Raw genomic sequence first — 18,975 nt, 5'->3', positions numbered from 1 at the left:
TTGCTCTCCTTTAAAAGGAGATAGACCACATTGTAAATATGGACACAAGATCGGGTTACCCTGACAAAAAAAAAAAAAAAAAAAAAACGTCCCGCGTAGCCTTACACATGTTTTACAATCTCATATTTCTGATGCGTTCACTTCCACCAGAGGAGGTCCAAACAGGTCAAGTAAGTGTTGTCCTTGGGGAGGGGAGGGAGGAAAGAGAGAAATAAAGAAAGAGATAGGGAAAAGGAGGAGGGGGGGGGGGGGGGGGGGGGTCACGTCACGTCACCCGTGAAGACAAACACTGCTGAGGCATTTTCCAATCGGACAAGTAACAGAGAATATATTGTCTTTTCTTCCCCTCCTGTTTCTATTTGTGTCAAAGGATTCCCGCTGTGTCCTTCTACAGAGAAAAGGTGTGTGTGTGTGAAATATAACGAGGCCAGCCTCTATTTGAGTTCAAATCAGAACAATATAATATTAAAAGGCAGAGGAGTGCAGAATGGTTCGCCTTGTTTGACAAAGTATCGACCGACCCAGCTGCACCTTCCTCCTCCTCCTGGTCCTCTTCCTCTTTTCCGGGGCGTCCCGTCGGTGTCCTCCACCTCCTCCTTCCTTGGAGTAACCCACCCCCACTCCAAAAAAAACCCACACTGTGTAGGCTATCACAGTCTCAGTCTTTATCTCATAAATAGCCTATATCTTATATTCATACTCGTCATCCTTCATTTTTTTAAAAACCAACAACAAACAAAAACATAAATAACGTCCATGGATATTTTTCTCACGTTGTCCTTGGGTTTTCTCTCACTTCATCATTTTCAGTGTCCGTGGTGACCCCCACCACCGCACCCCCCCACCCAAAGCCCCATCCCCACCCCGGCCGTCACAGTCCCAGCGCCGCCGTGTGTTTCTTGGCCTTCAGTCTCAGGTCGGCGATGCTGGAGTTCTTGCTGGTGTTCTTGGCGGCGGCGGCGGCGGCCACCACCGAGGCGGCAGAGGCGGACTCGGCCGCGAGCGTCGCCAGGGGCAACCCGAAGGGCGGCGCGGGGAACATCATGTAGGGCGCGTGCGCCGCCAGGTGAGAGTGCAGGTGGTGCTGCGCGTGCGCCACGGCGCTGTCCAGCTGGAGCTGCGCCTGCACCTGAAAGGAGAAGGGCGGCACGTTGCAATGACTATCCTACAGGACGGGACGCACGGATAAGGAGGAGGGGGGGGGGGGGGGGGGGGGGGGGGGGGGAGAGAAGGGGGAGGGAGAACATGCGTTAACTTTGCAGCGGGATGTCCGGAGGGTCAATTCACTATACCGAGGGCGGATATTTCAAGACATTCTTAAAAGCGTGATGGGGGACAATGAATAAAACAGCATTTCACAAAAAAAAATTTTTTAAGAGCTGAGGGTCCAAAATGTACAATAAATAAAGCCTTTTGCACACTTGAGACCGTTTTTAAAACTTTACACATTTTAACTTCAACTTTTAACTAAACTTATGTATCAGTACAACCATGGACTTAATAATAAATAGTTTTAGATTGTATCATTTTATTTTATGGAAAAGGGACAATAACATATTTTTCCAAATGTATACATACTGATTAGACATTTGGGATATATAATTTGCCCTTTTCATTAATTTAGCACAATTCTCTTAAATCCTTGTGACAATTGGCTTGAATTACTTTTTTTTTTTATCAAAGCTGTAGATTTTAGTGGATTAACTTCTCATAACTGTGTGCTTCAATGTAATTTGGTGTGGATGCTTCACCCCAGAGAGGTCAGCCTTCTTTCTTTTTCAAACTTTGATCACACTGTACACTTCTAGAGGCCCTGTTGGCTACTGCAACTATTGTGAGTGAAAGGTCAAATCTGAATTTTTATTCTGACAACCACCGCATGAAATGTAACCTCAAACTTCTGCGGCCTTTGGGAATCTTGACCTCTTCTCTTCAAAATAAACTCACCACAGGCCAGTATATTGCCCAAAGTAAGAACTGGATTACACTGATGTAAAGAAAAGTGTGAAGTGTGCACATGTTACCTCAATTCTGTTTTGACCTTGAGTGAGCAATTAATTTTTTGCAGGGGGCCATATCAAATAGTAGCATTACTGTGACAGTTCTACTCAATTTTGTTCAGTAAACTAGTGTATCACAATGAAAAGCAATGTGTCATATGGTTTTGAGCAACTTCTGCTTTGCATCAGTCATTTTCTGTGTGTGTGTGTGTGTGCGTGCGTGTGCATGTGCGTGTGCGTGCGTGTGTGTGTGTGTGTGTGTGTGTTTGTGTGTGTGTGTGTGTGTAAGCTACAGTGGAAAAGCTCCCATCTTTATAACACAGTTGCATGCATCATGTACACTAATTTTCCTTCCAATCACTGTCACAGTTCCTTATTGGCCACTAATGGACGGGTTCAGGACAACTAAAGGGCTGCATGTGGCCCGACAATTCCCATATTCTGGCTTAGACTTCTCCCACTGAGCTGAATTCTAGGTACAGAATGTGTTGAATTTATTCTGCCATAAATATCCATGCATGAGACAAGACATATATTTTATTCCGAGGTCTGTATTTTGTATTTGCATAACTCGTTGGGGAAATATTCAGAAACTCACATTCCTGGTTAGGCCACAACCTGCTACCCTTTGTAATTCTAGCTCTGCTAATATATTAGTCTGCTTCAGTAAAATGAGCAGAAAAAATGGTCCAAGAGAAACAATGGAGGGAAATTTCCCAATTAGGCTGTACAGACGACGCTGTGTTGGCACAGTGTTGTTGTCAGTGTGGTGATAAGAGTTTAGTTACCCCCTACATTGGAACTGGAGTCTCTCTGCATAGCACTTGGGCAGAGCCGGTGCCAAGACAGCATTCGGGGGATTGGTCTGGTTTTAAGAGCAGACGCTTCAAAGTTACTTGCCTGTTGGAATGGCATCCGTAAAGCCCCCACGTTGACATATGGCGCTACACGACAAGCTTCAAACTGATTCGCTGCTCCAATCAGGACTCCTGCACAAGCACAGATGATAGCCTAATTGTGAGAAGGCAATGGTCGGTAGCACAAAGAGGAATGACGTGCAACATGATGATTGTCACAGAGAAAAAAAAACAACCCACAAAAACCAGCTGAGATAAACACTCGAGAAAAAAAAAATTAAGCTGACAACTTAATTGTAGCGGTGCGTAAAGGTGGAGGATGTTGCGCAAATTTGAACGCCACACAATAGAACCGAATAGAATCGAATTGAATATAATATGTTAGTCTTTTGCTTGTGTTTGTGGAGAGCGTGCGGGATGAAAGCGTACCTTTATGTAACTGGTTCTCCTGCTTTCTGCATTTGGCTCTTCTATTCTGGAACCAAACCTGCAGGGACAGAAATTAATTAGAGACCTTCTGATTGGCAGCTGCTTGTGAGGCCATGTGTAATTCCTCTCAAAGTGACAACAACCGCAGAAAAACAATATCCCCGAGGAGCACTGAAATATTAATGACACTGCTTAACCCCAGATTTTAATTATTACATTTAGTCTACAACAAGGGAAGAGTGGGGGGTGGGAGCACAGAGAGAGAGAGAGAGGGAGAGGGAGAGAGAGAGAGAGAGGAGAGGAGGAGGAAGATGGGATGGAAAGTAGTAAATCTACTCAGGGCAGACATTAAAATCATATTAGTGGAATAGAAACGTGCTTGTTGGAAATGTGCAGGACTATTGGGCTATAATAAATAACCTTGTCAGCGTCGGTTTCATCTTTCTATAGATTAGTGTCCCCGAAGAGTTGAATGGAGTCTCGGATATCGAATAGCAGCAATGCTATTACGGTTCTGGACATCAGAGAGCCGAGCGATCTGAAAGCATCTCATCCTTTCTCTTTCCGTCTCCCTCTCATTAAATGACCGCTGAAATTAATTACCCTTATCTGCAGAAAAATCCATGTCATAGAAACGCTTAAATGCCTCGCAGTTTTTGTCTAATCACCGCCATAACACGCACTGAAAAACCCCCGCTTCAAAGACAGCTCCACTTTCTCTTTTCCTTCTGTTGAAAATCGACGAGCGTCAATTTCACAGAAACGCCTTGGAACACAGATTAAACGATTTATTACTATGATAATCTGCTTTGAATATCTCCAGATAAAGCCCGGGATAAATTAGCCCACAATGCAACGTGTCAATCTGCAATCTCCCTCACATCAGACCCCGCACACACACACACACTCACGCTCACTCACACACACTCTGCGAACGCGTGATTGAAATATCATATCGATCCGGCTGTCAGCTGGCTTCATTTATTGATCACAGTATTTGTCAATCGGAAGTCCTTTTTTGTGCACACTTCAGGTATAATTTATAGCGATGATAAAAAAAAACCCAAATGCAGTTATTGATTGAAGTAGATTTATATGAACAAAGAATTAAAATAAATGTGTGGTCTCTGCATGCAACTGGTAACAAAAAAAAAAAAGATAAAAGTGAGAGGTGGGGGAAGAGCTGTTCTTGATTTGGGTAGAAAATAATACATAATTTATGCAAATCCCCGAGCTGTGCTCCATGCTCGGGACACAATGCGCCTTATTGGTGCAGATTCCAGTTCAGGCCGGGAGAGCCCTGCAAAAAGCTGGTTTTAACTTTTTCTTCTTCTTCTTCTTCTTCTTCTTCTTTTTTTTTTTTTTTAAGAAGGGTGAGTTTGGATGGGGATCTTTTTTCTGGGTCCGTTTTGTGATGGCTATTCTATACAACGACCACCATGTTCAATATGGAGACAAATGCTCTGTCCTCTCCCTGAGCCGGGGCACACGGGATGGAAAAAAGTGTGGCATGAGACGTTATAAGGTTTTGATAAAAAGCAGATGAAAAGACGTGTCTATATGTTCATTGTCCCACTCGCTCGCGTTACACAGGACACGTCTGAGCCGCTCCAACACCCCCCACAACACCCCCCCCAAGCCTTACTGGGTTTCTGGCGCAGATGGTCCCCCCCTTAAAAAAAAAAAAGAGAAAAAAAACTACAGCAGCACAGACAAACAAGGGCCTTGGTAACATCCACCCAGAAAGTGAAGACAAATATTTGTAGGCTTATTTGTTTCGGTGAATTTGGACAATAACGATTAAAAAGACTCTCGTGATACAATCAGGCCCTAATTGAAATAATTAACACGTTTAAATAATCCAGACACGATGGGGAAAAATGTAATCAGAGCATAATGAGAGGGTGAACATAACATTTTGGTTGAGAGCTCTGCTTCTCCCTTTCTTGTTTGAGGGTTCACACACACACACACACACACACACACACACACACACACACACACACACACACACACACACACACACACACACACACACACACACACACACACACACACACACACACATCCCTCAGGGGTAAAGTGATGGGGTATAGTAAATCCAGGCCTATTGTAAATCTTCTACCGAAAAACATATACACATGGATTTCTTTCCTCCCAAAAACTCGGTGACTTAGAAACGGAAATATGATCTGACCATACTGCATAATAATAATAATAATAATAATAATAATAATAATAATATAAACTCATATACTTATTTCATCATAATTTTGATAATGTTGACAGTGCTGATTATTATAATAACTTTTAAATATTTAATGTTAGCATTGCTTTATGTTATGCTTTTAAAATTAAAAAGGTATGTCTACTTTTTCAAACGTATTAAAATAATAACAATAATACATATAATACAATTATTATTGTTATTATTATTATTATTATTATTATTATTATTATTATATGGATCGACTACTCATAAGGAAGGTTATTTTGAATTAAATGAGCCTAATTAATAAATTAAATCCTGATGAGAAAGTTTGATAAATTGTGTAAATCTCATTAATGCCTTTATTTAACAGGTCTTCTCGGAACAGGGCTTTGTTCGGGGTCGTGATGAGGTTGTACAAGTTTAAAGAGCCCCTGGTCCTACCTGTACTCGGGCTTCCGACAGTCCCAGCCGCTGGCTCAGCTCCTCTCGCATGAAGGCGTCCGGATAGTGCGTCTCGTCGAAGAGTCGCTCCAGCTCATTGAGCTGCTCTAACGTGAAGTTAGTCCGACTTCTCCTCTGTTTGATTTTAGTCTGTGTCTCGTCTTCTATGGGCTTGGAGTCCTCTTTTCTGTCTTTCACATCCGTGGTGCCTGCATGTGTGCGAGAGGGGAAGAGAGAGGGACGCGTCAGCATCAGGTCATGATCCCATGCTCATATACTCTCCTGCAGTGTCTCCAAATGTCTACTTTCACTCCTAACTTGTGCTTGTGCTTTATTACCTCATGATCTTAAAAATGAACCCACCGAGGCGTGCACACGGCAGCTGTCATGCGCGTAAAATAACATCCAAACCAAAAAAATAAAACCGCAAGAAATGAAGATTGACACAAGTATAGAATAAAAGTGGCCTTTGCACAGGAAGAAAGACGTGCCCTCGGATATCACAGAGCTATCAGACCTCGGATGTTTTGTAGAGCTACATAAAGCTCTTTAATTATTTATTGCTTATAAATATGCAACGCGGTGCCCACTGTTGGATGTCTGATACATGCTTGTCGAAGATCAGCTTTTAACCACGTTGCCCATGACGAACAGATGTCTTTATTTATTTATTTATTTAAACAAGCCACCCCAACTTATACAATATCTCGTCCAGAGTGCTGTCACATTTTCTCCAGGTTTGGCAATAAAGCAATAAAAAAATGTTCATGAACTCCTACGATGACTTTAATATCGTGTGGATTTACGTATTCATTTGCAAATAATTTTCTTTGAAATTGTGTTTAAATCTCTTCTTTTTTTTTTATCTAAAAGTGACAGAAAACCAGTTTTCTCACCGATATTTTTCAGAGATTTCTATCTAAATCAGCTTGTCTTCCACCTTACAGTCTGAAACATGATTTCCAACATTTTGTATGCTGAGATTTCTATTTCAGGTGTGTTTATTACCCTCCTTTTAAAAAGAAAAGAGGCCAGATAAAAGATAAACAAAGACGTCTGAGACAACTGGCTAATCGATGCCGATTATGTAATGAATAAAAAAATATGTAATTCTATAATCAATTGACAGAACAGTTAGCGCTGTAGCTAAAACTTGCATCGGAGCATGGGCCACAACGAAATCCTCATATTTTTTTTAATGATACAAAATTAAAGATGAATATTTAAAGTTTTGCCACAGGGTTGATTTGTTGTGATCAGGCTTTTAATGATACAATGTAAATTAAGACTTATCCAGATACAATTGTCTTTGTGTGAAAGAAAATACGGGCCTGATCTGCAATAATAAATAGTTTTAAGGAAATATTTTGGAAGTGTGCAAAGGTGCAAAACTTTATAGCTTTACAAAGAATAGTAACGGTATTTTCCCCCTCCATATTACTGAAGTGGCTCGTGCAAGAAGACAGTTACAGTGACCTGCCGATATTTGCAGTTATGATCATAAGCCACAGAAATAAAGATGTCTCAACTCGGTTGTTCAAATTACAACGTGGCCGTCAGTGCAACCCTCTCGATCAGCCGTTCTGGACTCCAATGCTCCCTTTTAAATCAGTAAAACTCCCCCGAGATAGTCGCGCGTAAAAGCGCAGCAGTCCTACCGTCAATGAGTTTAGGGCTCCCGGCATCCCTGATCCTCTCCGGGCCGAGCATGTCCGTTTCCCTGCCCGGTGAGAGCGCAACGTTCCGGGTGACTGCGGCCGCCTCCTCTCGGCTCCCGGGCTCCCCGGATAAAGACTCCCTGCTCCCTGCCCGCGTCGCCCCGGTCTCCAACACCTCCCTGTAGGTAATGACTTCCTTCTTCTCCTTCACTTTCTGATCGAAAGACTTAGACACGAAAGCGGTGAGCTCTTCCATCACTACTTCCTCTCCTCTTTAAAAAAAAATATCACACACACCATACACACACTCGCACTCACACACACTCTCTCCCTTTTGCTCCACGACAGCTGAAGACATCAATGGTGTGGCTCGTCTTAAAGTCGACCCCTTGAAAACGACACAAGGTGATGCCGCCAACTCTGGAGAAAAAGGTGAAACATATATGAAGATATATCTTCTCTCGGCCAATTCCTCCTCCTCCTCCTTTGGTGGCGGAGTTGGGAACCTGCTGGTGATCCTCTATTGAAGTCACAGTATTTATACTTTGCGGCGCCTTGCCCCCTTGATCCGTGCAAATTACCTCCCCTCAGGATGCCGGGACGAGCCCCCCTTCCCCTTCACTGATATGGGAGTGAGAGAGGGAGAGAGAGAGAGAGAGAGAGAGAGAGAGAGAGAGAGAGAGAGAGAGAGAGGAGAGGAGGTAAAAACATTAAGCTGCACCGCCGCTATTGGCCATTAATCCGAGATTGACAAGAAGGACTAATTAATTTAATTAAGCGCTCATTCGCCGCTATTGTCCTGAGTTAGTTTTTTTAAACACCCGGGAGATGGTCACGGATCTCTCTCTCTCTCTCTCTCTCTCTCTCTCTCTCTCTCTCTCTCTCTCTCTCTCTCTCTCTCTCTCTCTCTCTCTCTCTCTGCAGGGGTGTGGCTTAAATAAAATCTGAAAAATGACAAGAGAGAGAGAGAGAAAGGGGGGAAGCACATGGACTAGGAGTCCTTCCTCAGTATATCTCTGTGATCTGGGGGGGGGGGGGGGGGGGGGGGGGGGGGGGGGGGGGGGGGGGGGGGGTAGACGCAACGATGACACGGAGGGAAGAGGAGGTGAAAGCGGATCGGAGAAGAGCCTCGCGCATCTCTACAAGAAGCTTCACGTCAAGTTCAAGTCTCCGCTTTTGGCTCCAGCCCAAGTTGCATTATATAGTTGTTGGCTTCAGGCCTGGTATAGTTTCCATAGGTTTTTGACGTGTTTCTGTGCACACATGTTGTCACTTCTGATTTAAAGAGGGAGCCCACCGCATAAAAGAAAAGAAGAAAAAAAGAAATGCAATTGGAAAACTGTCAATTTTGCTAAGAGCATAACATGTTTTCATGCCAATTAAATATCAACGAAAATTATCATTGTTATTATTATTATTATTATTATTATTATTATTATTATTATTATTATTATTATTATTATTATTATTGTTATTATTATTATTATTATTATTATTATTATTATTATTATTATTATTGTTATTATTATTATTATTATTATTATTATATTTGCTGTTAGGTAAAACTATAATTAATTAATTGGTTTATTATTTCCTTTACACACACCCTAAGCTCATCTGTATAATCAGTAATTATGTATTTTACATTGTCATCATTACAGAAACTATATCGTTTAATATTAGGTCTCAGCGGACTTTTTAAGCCATTAGGATGTTAAATAGCAGCTAAACGTTTAATTATGATGCCTCTTGCGCTGACTTGCCATTGGGCTCCCTAATTAACGTTTTTCAGCTCTTTTTTTTCTCCCGCCCTCCTGGCTGCTGGAATGATTGCCTATATTTGCGAAAATACATAAACAATGGTTCAGGCGGTGAAGGTATGGTGGAAGCGGCCCAGAGAAGGCAATTAAAGTGAGAAGAAGAGGCAGCCTACAGTATATAGGCAGACAAGAAACAGGATACAGCAGGATTTTTAAAGCGTCGGGATGCATTTGATGCAAAATTAAGCGTGTTTATTGATAATCTATATAAAGCCCCATTCCCACACTGGGGTTTGATAATTCCCCTAATTAAATATTAACCATGTTTAAGCTTGAACCTTAGGCAGTAATTACTTTTATTTCTGCTGCATCTCAAAGCAGGATGAATTTGTGTTGTGTTAAGCTGCCTCAGTGAAAACCTCCATCAGATTGTTTCTCCGATGCACGGTATTGATCCACGAGTCGGTATATTGGTCGTTTCACCTTCACTCCCGCAGAACGTTTTTGTATTTCCTAAGTTATTAATTATGATACTCATTGAAAATTGTGTGGATGCTTCATGCGCCCTTTGTGTCGGCGTAAAACGTTATCCGAGAAGATGACCTCATGCAAATTATCACTGCCACCTTGCAGCTCACATTAAATTCGGTAAATTGTTGTGTGTGCTGTATTTTGTGAGTAGTGCCAGAACAAAATGAAACATGCGACGGCTCTCCAACACTTATACCTAAATAATGATTTTAAACATATTAATTTGAAATGCTTTTAATTGACGAGAGGCTAAGATTGAATAATAATCCAGAGAGTTCAAAAAAAATAAAATAACGATGCCTTATTTTTCTGCACCATTGACCTAATGATCCTGGATTTAAATGAGTGGCGAAAGCATATCAATGAAATGTTCAGGTTTCAGGTCTGTCTCAGTGAAAAAAAACTTGGATTAGGATCTGGTATAATCTTTTAACAATGACGTTTTTGTTTATTCCTATTTTAAACCGTTTAACAAATATCCACTCAAAGTGTCAATACTAAAATACATTTAGAACGTATTTTAATTCAATCGGATGCAGGAGAGGACAAATAATTAGAGAGTGACTAATTCAGATTCATTGATGAGAAACAGCTCCCTCGATCGACTACTCCCCGTTGGATTGTGTTGTCCTGAATCGACACTCTCCGGGGTTGATTGTCGGGTCTTGTGAACAGTGCATGGCTCAGTGAGGAAACGTTGAACGAGTTTAAAGGCGAGGAGCGGGATTCCCATGACGGGGTGACTTTTATTGTACGTTTCATCACTTTCGTGTTATGTGCACTAACGTGTGTTTCGTGCAGGGTAACTGGACGCTTCCGGTTAAAATAAGAAATCGCAGCTGTCGCGTGTTGAGTTAGCAGCTTTAGCCTGCTAGCATAGCCTCCATTCAAAACAGCTCTCTGTGTGAGACTTGTGTTTATGTTTATGTTTATGTTTGTGTTGCACAGTGGCTTTCACAGCTTTTCATACGGTTTATATAGCACACGCGCTGCTTGTTTCTTGTGTTTGTGCAGCGGTGACAGATGAAAGCCACTGTTGATAAACAACACGAGTAGTGTTGTTATTTTTCTTGATGAATGAATCAAAATAACATCGCCACTCGTGTCTTAGCAGTGCTATAAGTCATCACGAAATCCAGATCCAGGTGGCAGATCGGGAACAAGCGTCCCTCCTGTCCAGTATCCAGCAGCATGGGTCGACGCTCGTCTGACAGCGAGGATGACAACCGCGGTAGGAGGAAGAAAAAACAGCGGCGCCGCTCGTCTTCCTCCTCCTCCTCCTCCTCCTCGTCCACCTCGGGCAGCAGGGTGAGGAGCAGCCGCAGCAGGAGGTCCAGCCGCCGCCGCCGCAGCCGCTCCAGAGACCGGAGGTGAGTCTGTGGATTGCAAGCTGTTGTTTTCCTGCCACCGGCCAGGATCGTTGCTGCTGGACTGCAGAGTGTGATCCAGCTTCAGTGTTTCATGTGAGGTGATTCCTCCTTGGGAAGCAAATAAGTTCATGTAGATCTCGTCTGCTGAAGTATTATTGAGTGTTGGGGAGCTTCTTTGGATGGAAAATTGTCATATTTGAGGATATCTTTCTGGGTCTGTAGCAGTTTGGAAGTCGTACACATTATTTGGCATAGGCATTGATTTATGTTGTAGTCCATGAGTGCCCACGTAATATAAATAGCCTCTTATCATGTGAGAGTCTCATAAGGCTGACCATATAAGGTTGCTCACGTCTTCTAAACATTCAATTTTACAAAGGATTTCTGAGTTATCAAAAAGTCCCTAATACATAGAATTGAAATACTTTTGGTGGTGGAACACTCACCTGCCACATGGGAGGCCCAGGTTTGATCCCTGGCTGATGCAAAAGAGCTTTTGAAGTATGTTGAGTTCATTTTAAAGGAGCAGTTTTGTTTATTCTTTTTTTTTTTGATCAGCTATCCACCAAGTGGATGCTCAGCCTTTTCAAGTGGGTGCTGGAGCACCGGTGCACCCATGGGATAGGCGCCTATGCTATCAATCTTATACGTTTACTTTTAAACAATAGGATGTGTGGAGAAAGTTAATTTGACTAAAGAATGTCAGGGTTTGACTGACCTGAAACAATCTGCTGGGTGCTTATTGAGCAAAATAAAACACTTATTAAAAGTGAAATATGTTTTGTCTCACTGACTCCTGGTATTAATCACTGCTCCGACTAAAAGCGTTTCATTGCTAGTGCTCGAACTGCTATGTATGATACAGAAAAGAAAATATTAATATGATCAAAATATTCAAAATCAGATCAATATAGATTAAAAAAAAAACCAAAACATCTCAAATAATTGTGTAATCAACATGCCCAGCAACAAAACATATTGTATAAATTGTACTGTTCTATCTTAAACTGCCTTCTGGAGGTTTGGTTATTTTGGGGGTATTTCCACTTTTTTCTGTCTTCCGTCACCCGCTTCACTGAGGTTGTTGTAGCAGGAGGGAGCCTCACAGTGAGAAGGTCGTGGGTTAAATTCTTCCAGAGCAGGAGAGAACAGGCAAACTCCACACAGAAATGCCCATTCCAGTATTTCAAAGAAATAACATTTGAACTTTTAGGTGACAGTGGTAACCACTAGACGGCTGATGTATTTGTATGATTTGTGCTATATTTATTGTACTTAAGTATACGGTACATTTCTTTTTCAAACAAACACAATGAACAATGGCACAGAATCAATCCTTAAGTCAAAAGATCACGACAAAGCAGATCAAAAGGATCAAGGAAACCAACAGAGACACAGCATTTTATAGATAAATAACACACATACTGTACATGTATGAGTCATATTCAAAATATATAAGAAATATCAAGCTGAGCATCACATTATGACTAACACCCAGTACTTAATATTTACTTCACTCTGAACAGGAAGTTCCTGTACAATATCCTTGGTCAGAACCAACAGCTTTGATTAATTTTCATGATCACTATTTTGTACACAATCATGATTATTACAAATGATGATGCTTGGCAAATTTTGTGTTTGTATAATTAGTAAGATTTGATACAAGATGAAAACTGAGGTTATTGTTCCGTTTTAGATTTAAAAACATTCCTGAGTGAACTTGTTCAATGCAGGAAATTCCAAATGTTAAAGCCATTTCTTCTTGTGTCCTTGACTTACCGGAGAATTGAAATGTTGTTTTTTTTCCATTTGAAAACACAATAGTGAGGCAAAATGAAGGACACAATAGTTTTGATGTTGCTTTGCATTTGTGGTCAAGATGTACATCCCTTATTGAAAAGAAAGAGAAAAAACTTTTTAAGTTTTAAATGTTAAAGTTTTGATGTGTTTGTGCTCAGACCTGATCTGGATTTGACCTGATTGAATCCAACAAAGTGCAGAAATGTGATGATACCAATAGATTTGTCTATTTACAAGTAGCTTTTTCAATCTATGTTTTGCACTGGGTGCCTTCTTGCATTGAATTTTGGACCGTAAACACCTGTGAAGTAGTTTCTGAGCAATAAAAGTGAACAGTGAGATATACCTGCACTGTTTACTGTGATGGGCACGCAGGGCCACGGCTCGATATAAAATCTCACCATGATAATGAGTATACACGATTCAATTTGCTTATGAATTATCCAGAAAGCTGTGTATGATGTTGGAATGAACACAAAAACCAGTTTTATAAGGTTATTTGATTCTATATATTGAGTCAGACTTGATCATTTGCTGTTATTATGAAAGTAGGAAGTTCTGAAATAATCAACAATCTTTGTGTATGAAAACATCCGTCCCTCCCTCAGTTTATCTGTCTGTTCATCCGTCCTCTCCATCCATCCGTCCTTTGATCTATCCGTTGCTCCATCCGTCCACAGATGCCACCGGCTGTGTGTGGCTGTTCAGACAAGGCCAGTTGATGGTAATTATTTATGAGGCTTGGTCAAGGTCCATTACTGCTGATGGGAAGTCATAGCCTGTCTGCACAGGGAGGGGCTGGCTGTGCAGTGTAAACCCCAGGACCAAAGCCCCTCATCTATTAGCTGTACATTTTCATCAATTAACTAAGACCTTGGTGGAAGCGTGTGCGCTGAAACCAGTTTCTTTAAATGGGCCATAATGAAGAAGAGTCCACATTCTGTCATACCTCCCGCTGCATGGTACAAAGTGACCACATGGGGTAAAACAGTGTTTATTTGCATGTGTAGGTGACTTCAAGGCCGCACGTTTATCTAATGACTCGCATTGACTCAACGGCATGGAGACTTAACGTGGGGGAAATATCTGTGGAACTTAATAAGAAATGTCCAACTGGTTTGGTGTTGTGTGTATTTATCGGAGACGTTTCTGTATTAACTGGTTTCTCAGCCGCGCGTGTTTGCGCTTTTAGGTTTTATTACGCTTCTCTTGTGCAGGGATTTATGAAAATATGTGGGCTTATCTCACTATTTAAAATAAAAAAAAAAAATTGTTCACTACTGTGTGCTACTTGAGCTTAATGTGTGAAGTGGTTGTGTCGGGGCTGGGGAAGTTATTTCATAAGACCCTCGCTCTTGGGATCCAGCCTTTAGAATACTAATGGATCTTCTTTGCGCTCCTTTAAGTGGTACAAATCTGGTTTGATAGTTCAGTCTCTGTGTTATTTGTATTGCGTGCCTTTTTCTTCTTTTCCCTTCTATCATGCGGAGCTCCCAAAGGACCAAGTATGTGGTTTTTTTTTGTTTTTTTCCGGGGGTTTTGCTGGAAAAAAGATTTGGGTATTTTTAGCTTTGGTAAAACAAAAGGAACATATTTTTAAATAATAAATATAACACAAACAGTTTATGCAGGAGAAAAGTGGGATTCTGCATTTACATTCACCCCCATGGATGCCTCCTGCTACATGATATCAATAGGAGCGCCGTGTGAGTGGTGTTTGGAAAATAGACACTAGACACACTGCTGTAGCCACATTAAAGAGCAGCAGAGCACCAAAGGGCCCCTGTGGAGGAACCGTAGGGCAGCCTGCGTGGCTCGGCAGCTTCGGGTCTTGGACCAGAGTGTTCAATGATGCAAAGTGGCTGTCAGAGCTGCTCATACCAGCTTCGACTGTCAAGGACATCACAATGCATTATCTTGAAATAACAAAGCAAAATTTTAGATGCTCCGAACGAGCTAATGAGCGTGGAGAGTGTGGCCTTTATGGTGCAGTGAGGTGGGAATAGGAAGACTTTAGTCCGGTTTGCTTGTTTTGTATAAAAATACGTTTGAGGAAAATCTAAACAAGTAAGCTGAATGACAATCAAAATATTATATTTATCTAATCTTTTGAGACCAATTCTGTTGAGAATATGTCTTTTCTTAGTAGTTTTTAGAACCCATTGTGTTTTCTTTCTTTTTTTTTTGGTTGGCACCTTTTAAATCAAGTTCAACTCTCAGTCAGAAAGGGTGCAGGCTTGATTCCTCCATCCCTCCTTGAGCAAGCCACTGTGCCACAAATTGCTCCTAATGAATAGATTCAGCACCTTGCATGGCAGTGTGTGTAAATGAATAATGTGATGTAACTTGGAGGCTGTTAATCAGTGGAAAACTGCTCTTTAAGTCAAATCTATTTACCTTCGTAAACTAGCGAGGTTCAACGAGTTCCTTGGGTTCGATGCATCAGTGAGTAACTGGGAGGTGGGAATGGTCCAACTTCCCAGTGGGGAACTTGTACTTCGACATTTTAGATAGTAAAGTGTGAGGTTTGTTTGAGCTCCCAAAAGCAGGTCTGACACTCAATAAAGCAACAGTTGAGGTGAAAATGACAACACTTTCTCTGGTTACGTGAGTGAAGTTTATTTCCTGTTTGTAACAACAATTGTTTTAATAAACCGTTGTAATAATTGCTAGATATGCATGTTAACAACAGACTGTGCAGCAAAGCTGCATACATTGCCCACTCTGAGCTGAAGTCATCACTCTCTCGGTTGATGTTCTTGGCCATCTTGATCGTGCAAACAAATATAGTCCAAAGCGCAGAGTGACACAGCTCAATCCCACCAGACAAGCAGCACAAGTAAAAAAAAAAAAAAAAATCAAAAGGAAGTTTACATGTTTATATGTGGAACAAAACAAAACCAGTCAAAATCAATCAACACCAAGAAAAACGAGGGTGAGACAGAGTTTGTTGTAGCACAGTGCATGATGCATTTCATTCTCTACTACCAAGAAAAATGCTCATTGTTTTCACAGGTACACATTTCACTTGTCCTCCTTACATGCGGCGTCTATTATCTGTTTCCTGTTACCTATACCTGTGACATTATGCACTCTGCTCAGCTTCATTTCAAACAAAACAACCGACGGATGGATGAAATAATCTTCCCGTTAACATTAGATCTGCTTCATCACTCATTATTGGTGAACAGACACTGGCTGTTGTGTGCGATTCAGGATCATCTGTGTTTTCATTTAGCAGTAAACAAATAAATGAAAAGAAGGAGAACAAAATTAGGAGCAACACAGCTATCACAAACAGGATAAAGCCAGATCGTTAGACGGCACTGATGGATGCAGATTATTTTCAGAATGAAATGGATATGCTTAGAACAAAAAAAAAAAAAAAACCTCAATGAAAAGCAGTGGGGAGTCATCATGACCTTGTTTGAAATAGGCTTATAAGTTTATGGCATTGGGCTCTGTTACAATATTTCAGCAGCCCCGTGACAGATGGGTAAAACTGTTTCTGAACTTGACTGATTCTGTCCCTGCGCCGTACTTATCAGTGATCTCTGCCAACTATAGTTTTTCATACTCTCCTAATCTGTGATGTTGTTTGTTTTTGTTCTGTGTCATCATAGTCGGTAGGCATCACCAAATCACTCGTATTTTACAATACACTGCAGAAAAATGTCTCCGTAAAAGGCTTTACAGTCCTGTTGTCTCACAATCTTGACACAATTGCATCCTGATGTTTGACACTCCAGTGTGGATTTCGTACAAATAGAAAATATTAAGGCAGATTCTGTCACTGACATGAGTTCGATGTGCCCATTACATCTGATACAACTGTTTTCTAACCTCACTTCCCTCCCGCCTTCCAGATTTCTTCTACAATTGGCTGCTGACACTCACTTTCATAGGCTCATTAAGGCAGAGTCTTCTCTAGTTGCGAGACTGTGTCTTGTTATTAGTGTATAGTTTGTCATTTCTTTGACATGTGCAGTGCTTCAGAGCTCTCAAAGCCTGCGACCTCTGGCACGGCACCAAAGTGTCACTGACCCTAGAATGTGAACCACTGATAAGGGAGCATCCGTCAGGTGGATGCTATGTTAATTGTTGTATTATGAGACGAGTAGAGGCGATTTTCTTTAAGCGTCTTGATATTTTACTAATAATTATGGAAGTTCTAATTATTTTATGTTCGTCTAAGCCTCCAACCTTTAGTCGACAACAGGATTCCAGTAAAATGTACACATTCCCCGTGTTTGAACTGAACTGGGAAAGTAAGCTATTAGTTTATCTGCCCCCTCTGCTTGGAACAGCCTCCAAATAACACCCAAAATGTGAGAATTGGTTTCTTTTTTTTTTTGTGGAACAAAGAGTGAACTTCGATCAGTCAGTGTTAGTGTTTTTAAAGTCTTTTACAGTGAATCCGTGCACTTGTAACCGTCGAACTCATATTACAATATGTTTACACACTGCATTTTTTTTCAAATTGTCTATAGAAATAAATAAACTAAAATAAATGGCTTGGTGACACTCCCCCTTCTTCCTCTCACACTAGTCGAGAAAATCTGGAGAATGTATTGTTTTCAAATGTCCATTCACCCCTGATAGCCAGCTGGAAGTACTATTGGATGAATCTCTGCAGTAAAGGATGCCTCTTACAACACACGAAGGCTGATTTGTGGACGTATTCTGTCTTTTGAGGAAAAGAGAGACACTGCTAAAGACTTTGACAGCAGCCATTCCAAATCTGCAAGACAATCCTACTAATGTACACCGAACTTGAAACAAATGGATGCCTCTCAGCAAAAGCTGGAACAAGTTTATACATAAAAGTCTCTGCACATCTCAATTCGTGCAAACGAAAATAACACAGTCAAGGCTGCAGTTTATTTGCAAAGACTCCTTTAAAGTGTCTGTGTTTGCCAATATGTCATTGGGAATATACCGATACGGACAAACAAACAAACTCCGGTGACCAAATCAGCCTCAAACTCCTGTTTTTGGACTGTGAGTGAAAACCAGAGTACCCAGACAAAAACCTACACGTACACAAGCTCAACCTGAACTTAAACCAGCATGAGTGCTTACCATTTTACCAATATACCGAGAACAAGCTTGCAAATGCATAAATAAAGAGTCAACCTCTGTTATTTCTTTATGTTGGGAGCCCTGATGATCTCTCAGATGCATATCCTTGTAGATAAACTTAAACAACATTACAAATTCATAACGATTTGCACGCTTTAATCTCAACTTGTTAAGAACACACCTATTTGCTTAAAGACTTGTACCGTCTTCTGTTTTTAATGTGGATTTGTCTGCGCAGGAGACGACAACGTTCAAGCAGCAGCTCGTCCCACAGTTCATCTCGCAGAAAGACGAGTCGAAGTGCCGAGAGAGACAAAGGGAGGAGCCACCGCTCGCACAGGTCACGCAGCCGGGACAGAAGGTAGCTCCCTCACCCCGTCACACGTTATTTATGCACATCCTGCACACCTTCTGCCTTTACTGACAAGCACTCCCACGTTTTTGGTCAGAGCTATAATTCATATTGTCCCAAGTATTTTTCCACAAACACAGAACGTGTAATGACACAGAGCGAAAAAAAATGGAAATCGTTTTTTTTGTGTGTATTTGTGTTACAAATCAGTAACTGGGATGCCTTTATGTAAACAACATTTTTTGGAAGTTTACTGCAGCATAAATAACACATTATTTCATATTTATGTTTTATGTCATCAAATGGAAACACATGGAAACTTGCGTCTTCTGTCTGGATCGCTGCGTCCCGTGTGAATGTAGCGTTGTTTCAGTTTGGCTCAAGTATCCGTCTTTCTTTATGAGTATTAATGAAACAGAGACACGCAGATAGAGCAGGCAGCCGCAGTCCAATCCGTTAGCCCAAATCTCTCCTGGAAGT

The 18,975-nt window shown here is 41.3% G+C and overlaps 2 protein-coding genes across 3 annotated transcripts in view; one reads left to right on the top strand and one right to left on the bottom strand.

Annotated features, from left to right (window-relative positions):
* Window positions 1-871: 871 nt before the first annotated feature.
* Window positions 872-7,853, bottom strand: shox2 (shox homeobox 2; the record flags this gene model as incomplete). Its single annotated transcript, XM_080503802.1, has 5 exons — window positions 872-1,129; window positions 2,901-2,989; window positions 3,287-3,344; window positions 5,940-6,148; window positions 7,598-7,853. 5 exons carry the CDS (start codon window positions 7,851-7,853, stop codon window positions 872-874), a joined length of 870 nt encoding a protein of 289 aa, XP_080359928.1.
* Window positions 7,854-10,545: 2,692 nt separating this feature from the next.
* rsrc1 (arginine/serine-rich coiled-coil 1) overlaps window positions 10,546-18,975 on the top strand; it is a 142,894-nt gene continuing 134,464 nt past the window's right edge. Inside the window, exons 1-3 of one of the 2 annotated variants that reach the window (XM_080514291.1) lie at window positions 10,546-10,639; window positions 11,000-11,258; window positions 18,382-18,504. In XM_080514291.1, coding sequence (XP_080370417.1) covers window positions 11,080-11,258; window positions 18,382-18,504 — 302 coding nt within the window. In that variant the 5' untranslated portion in view covers window positions 10,546-10,639; window positions 11,000-11,079. The remainder of the gene's footprint in view (window positions 10,640-10,999; window positions 11,259-18,381; window positions 18,505-18,975) is intronic. The other variant, XM_080514292.1, reaches the window with a different exon arrangement.

The sequence above is a fragment of the Blennius ocellaris genome (genome assembly GCF_963422515.1).
Source record: "Blennius ocellaris genome assembly, chromosome: 2".
Classification (NCBI taxonomy): Eukaryota; Metazoa; Chordata; class Actinopteri; order Blenniiformes; family Blenniidae; genus Blennius; species Blennius ocellaris.
This window is presented reverse-complemented; position numbering and strand designations above follow the sequence as displayed.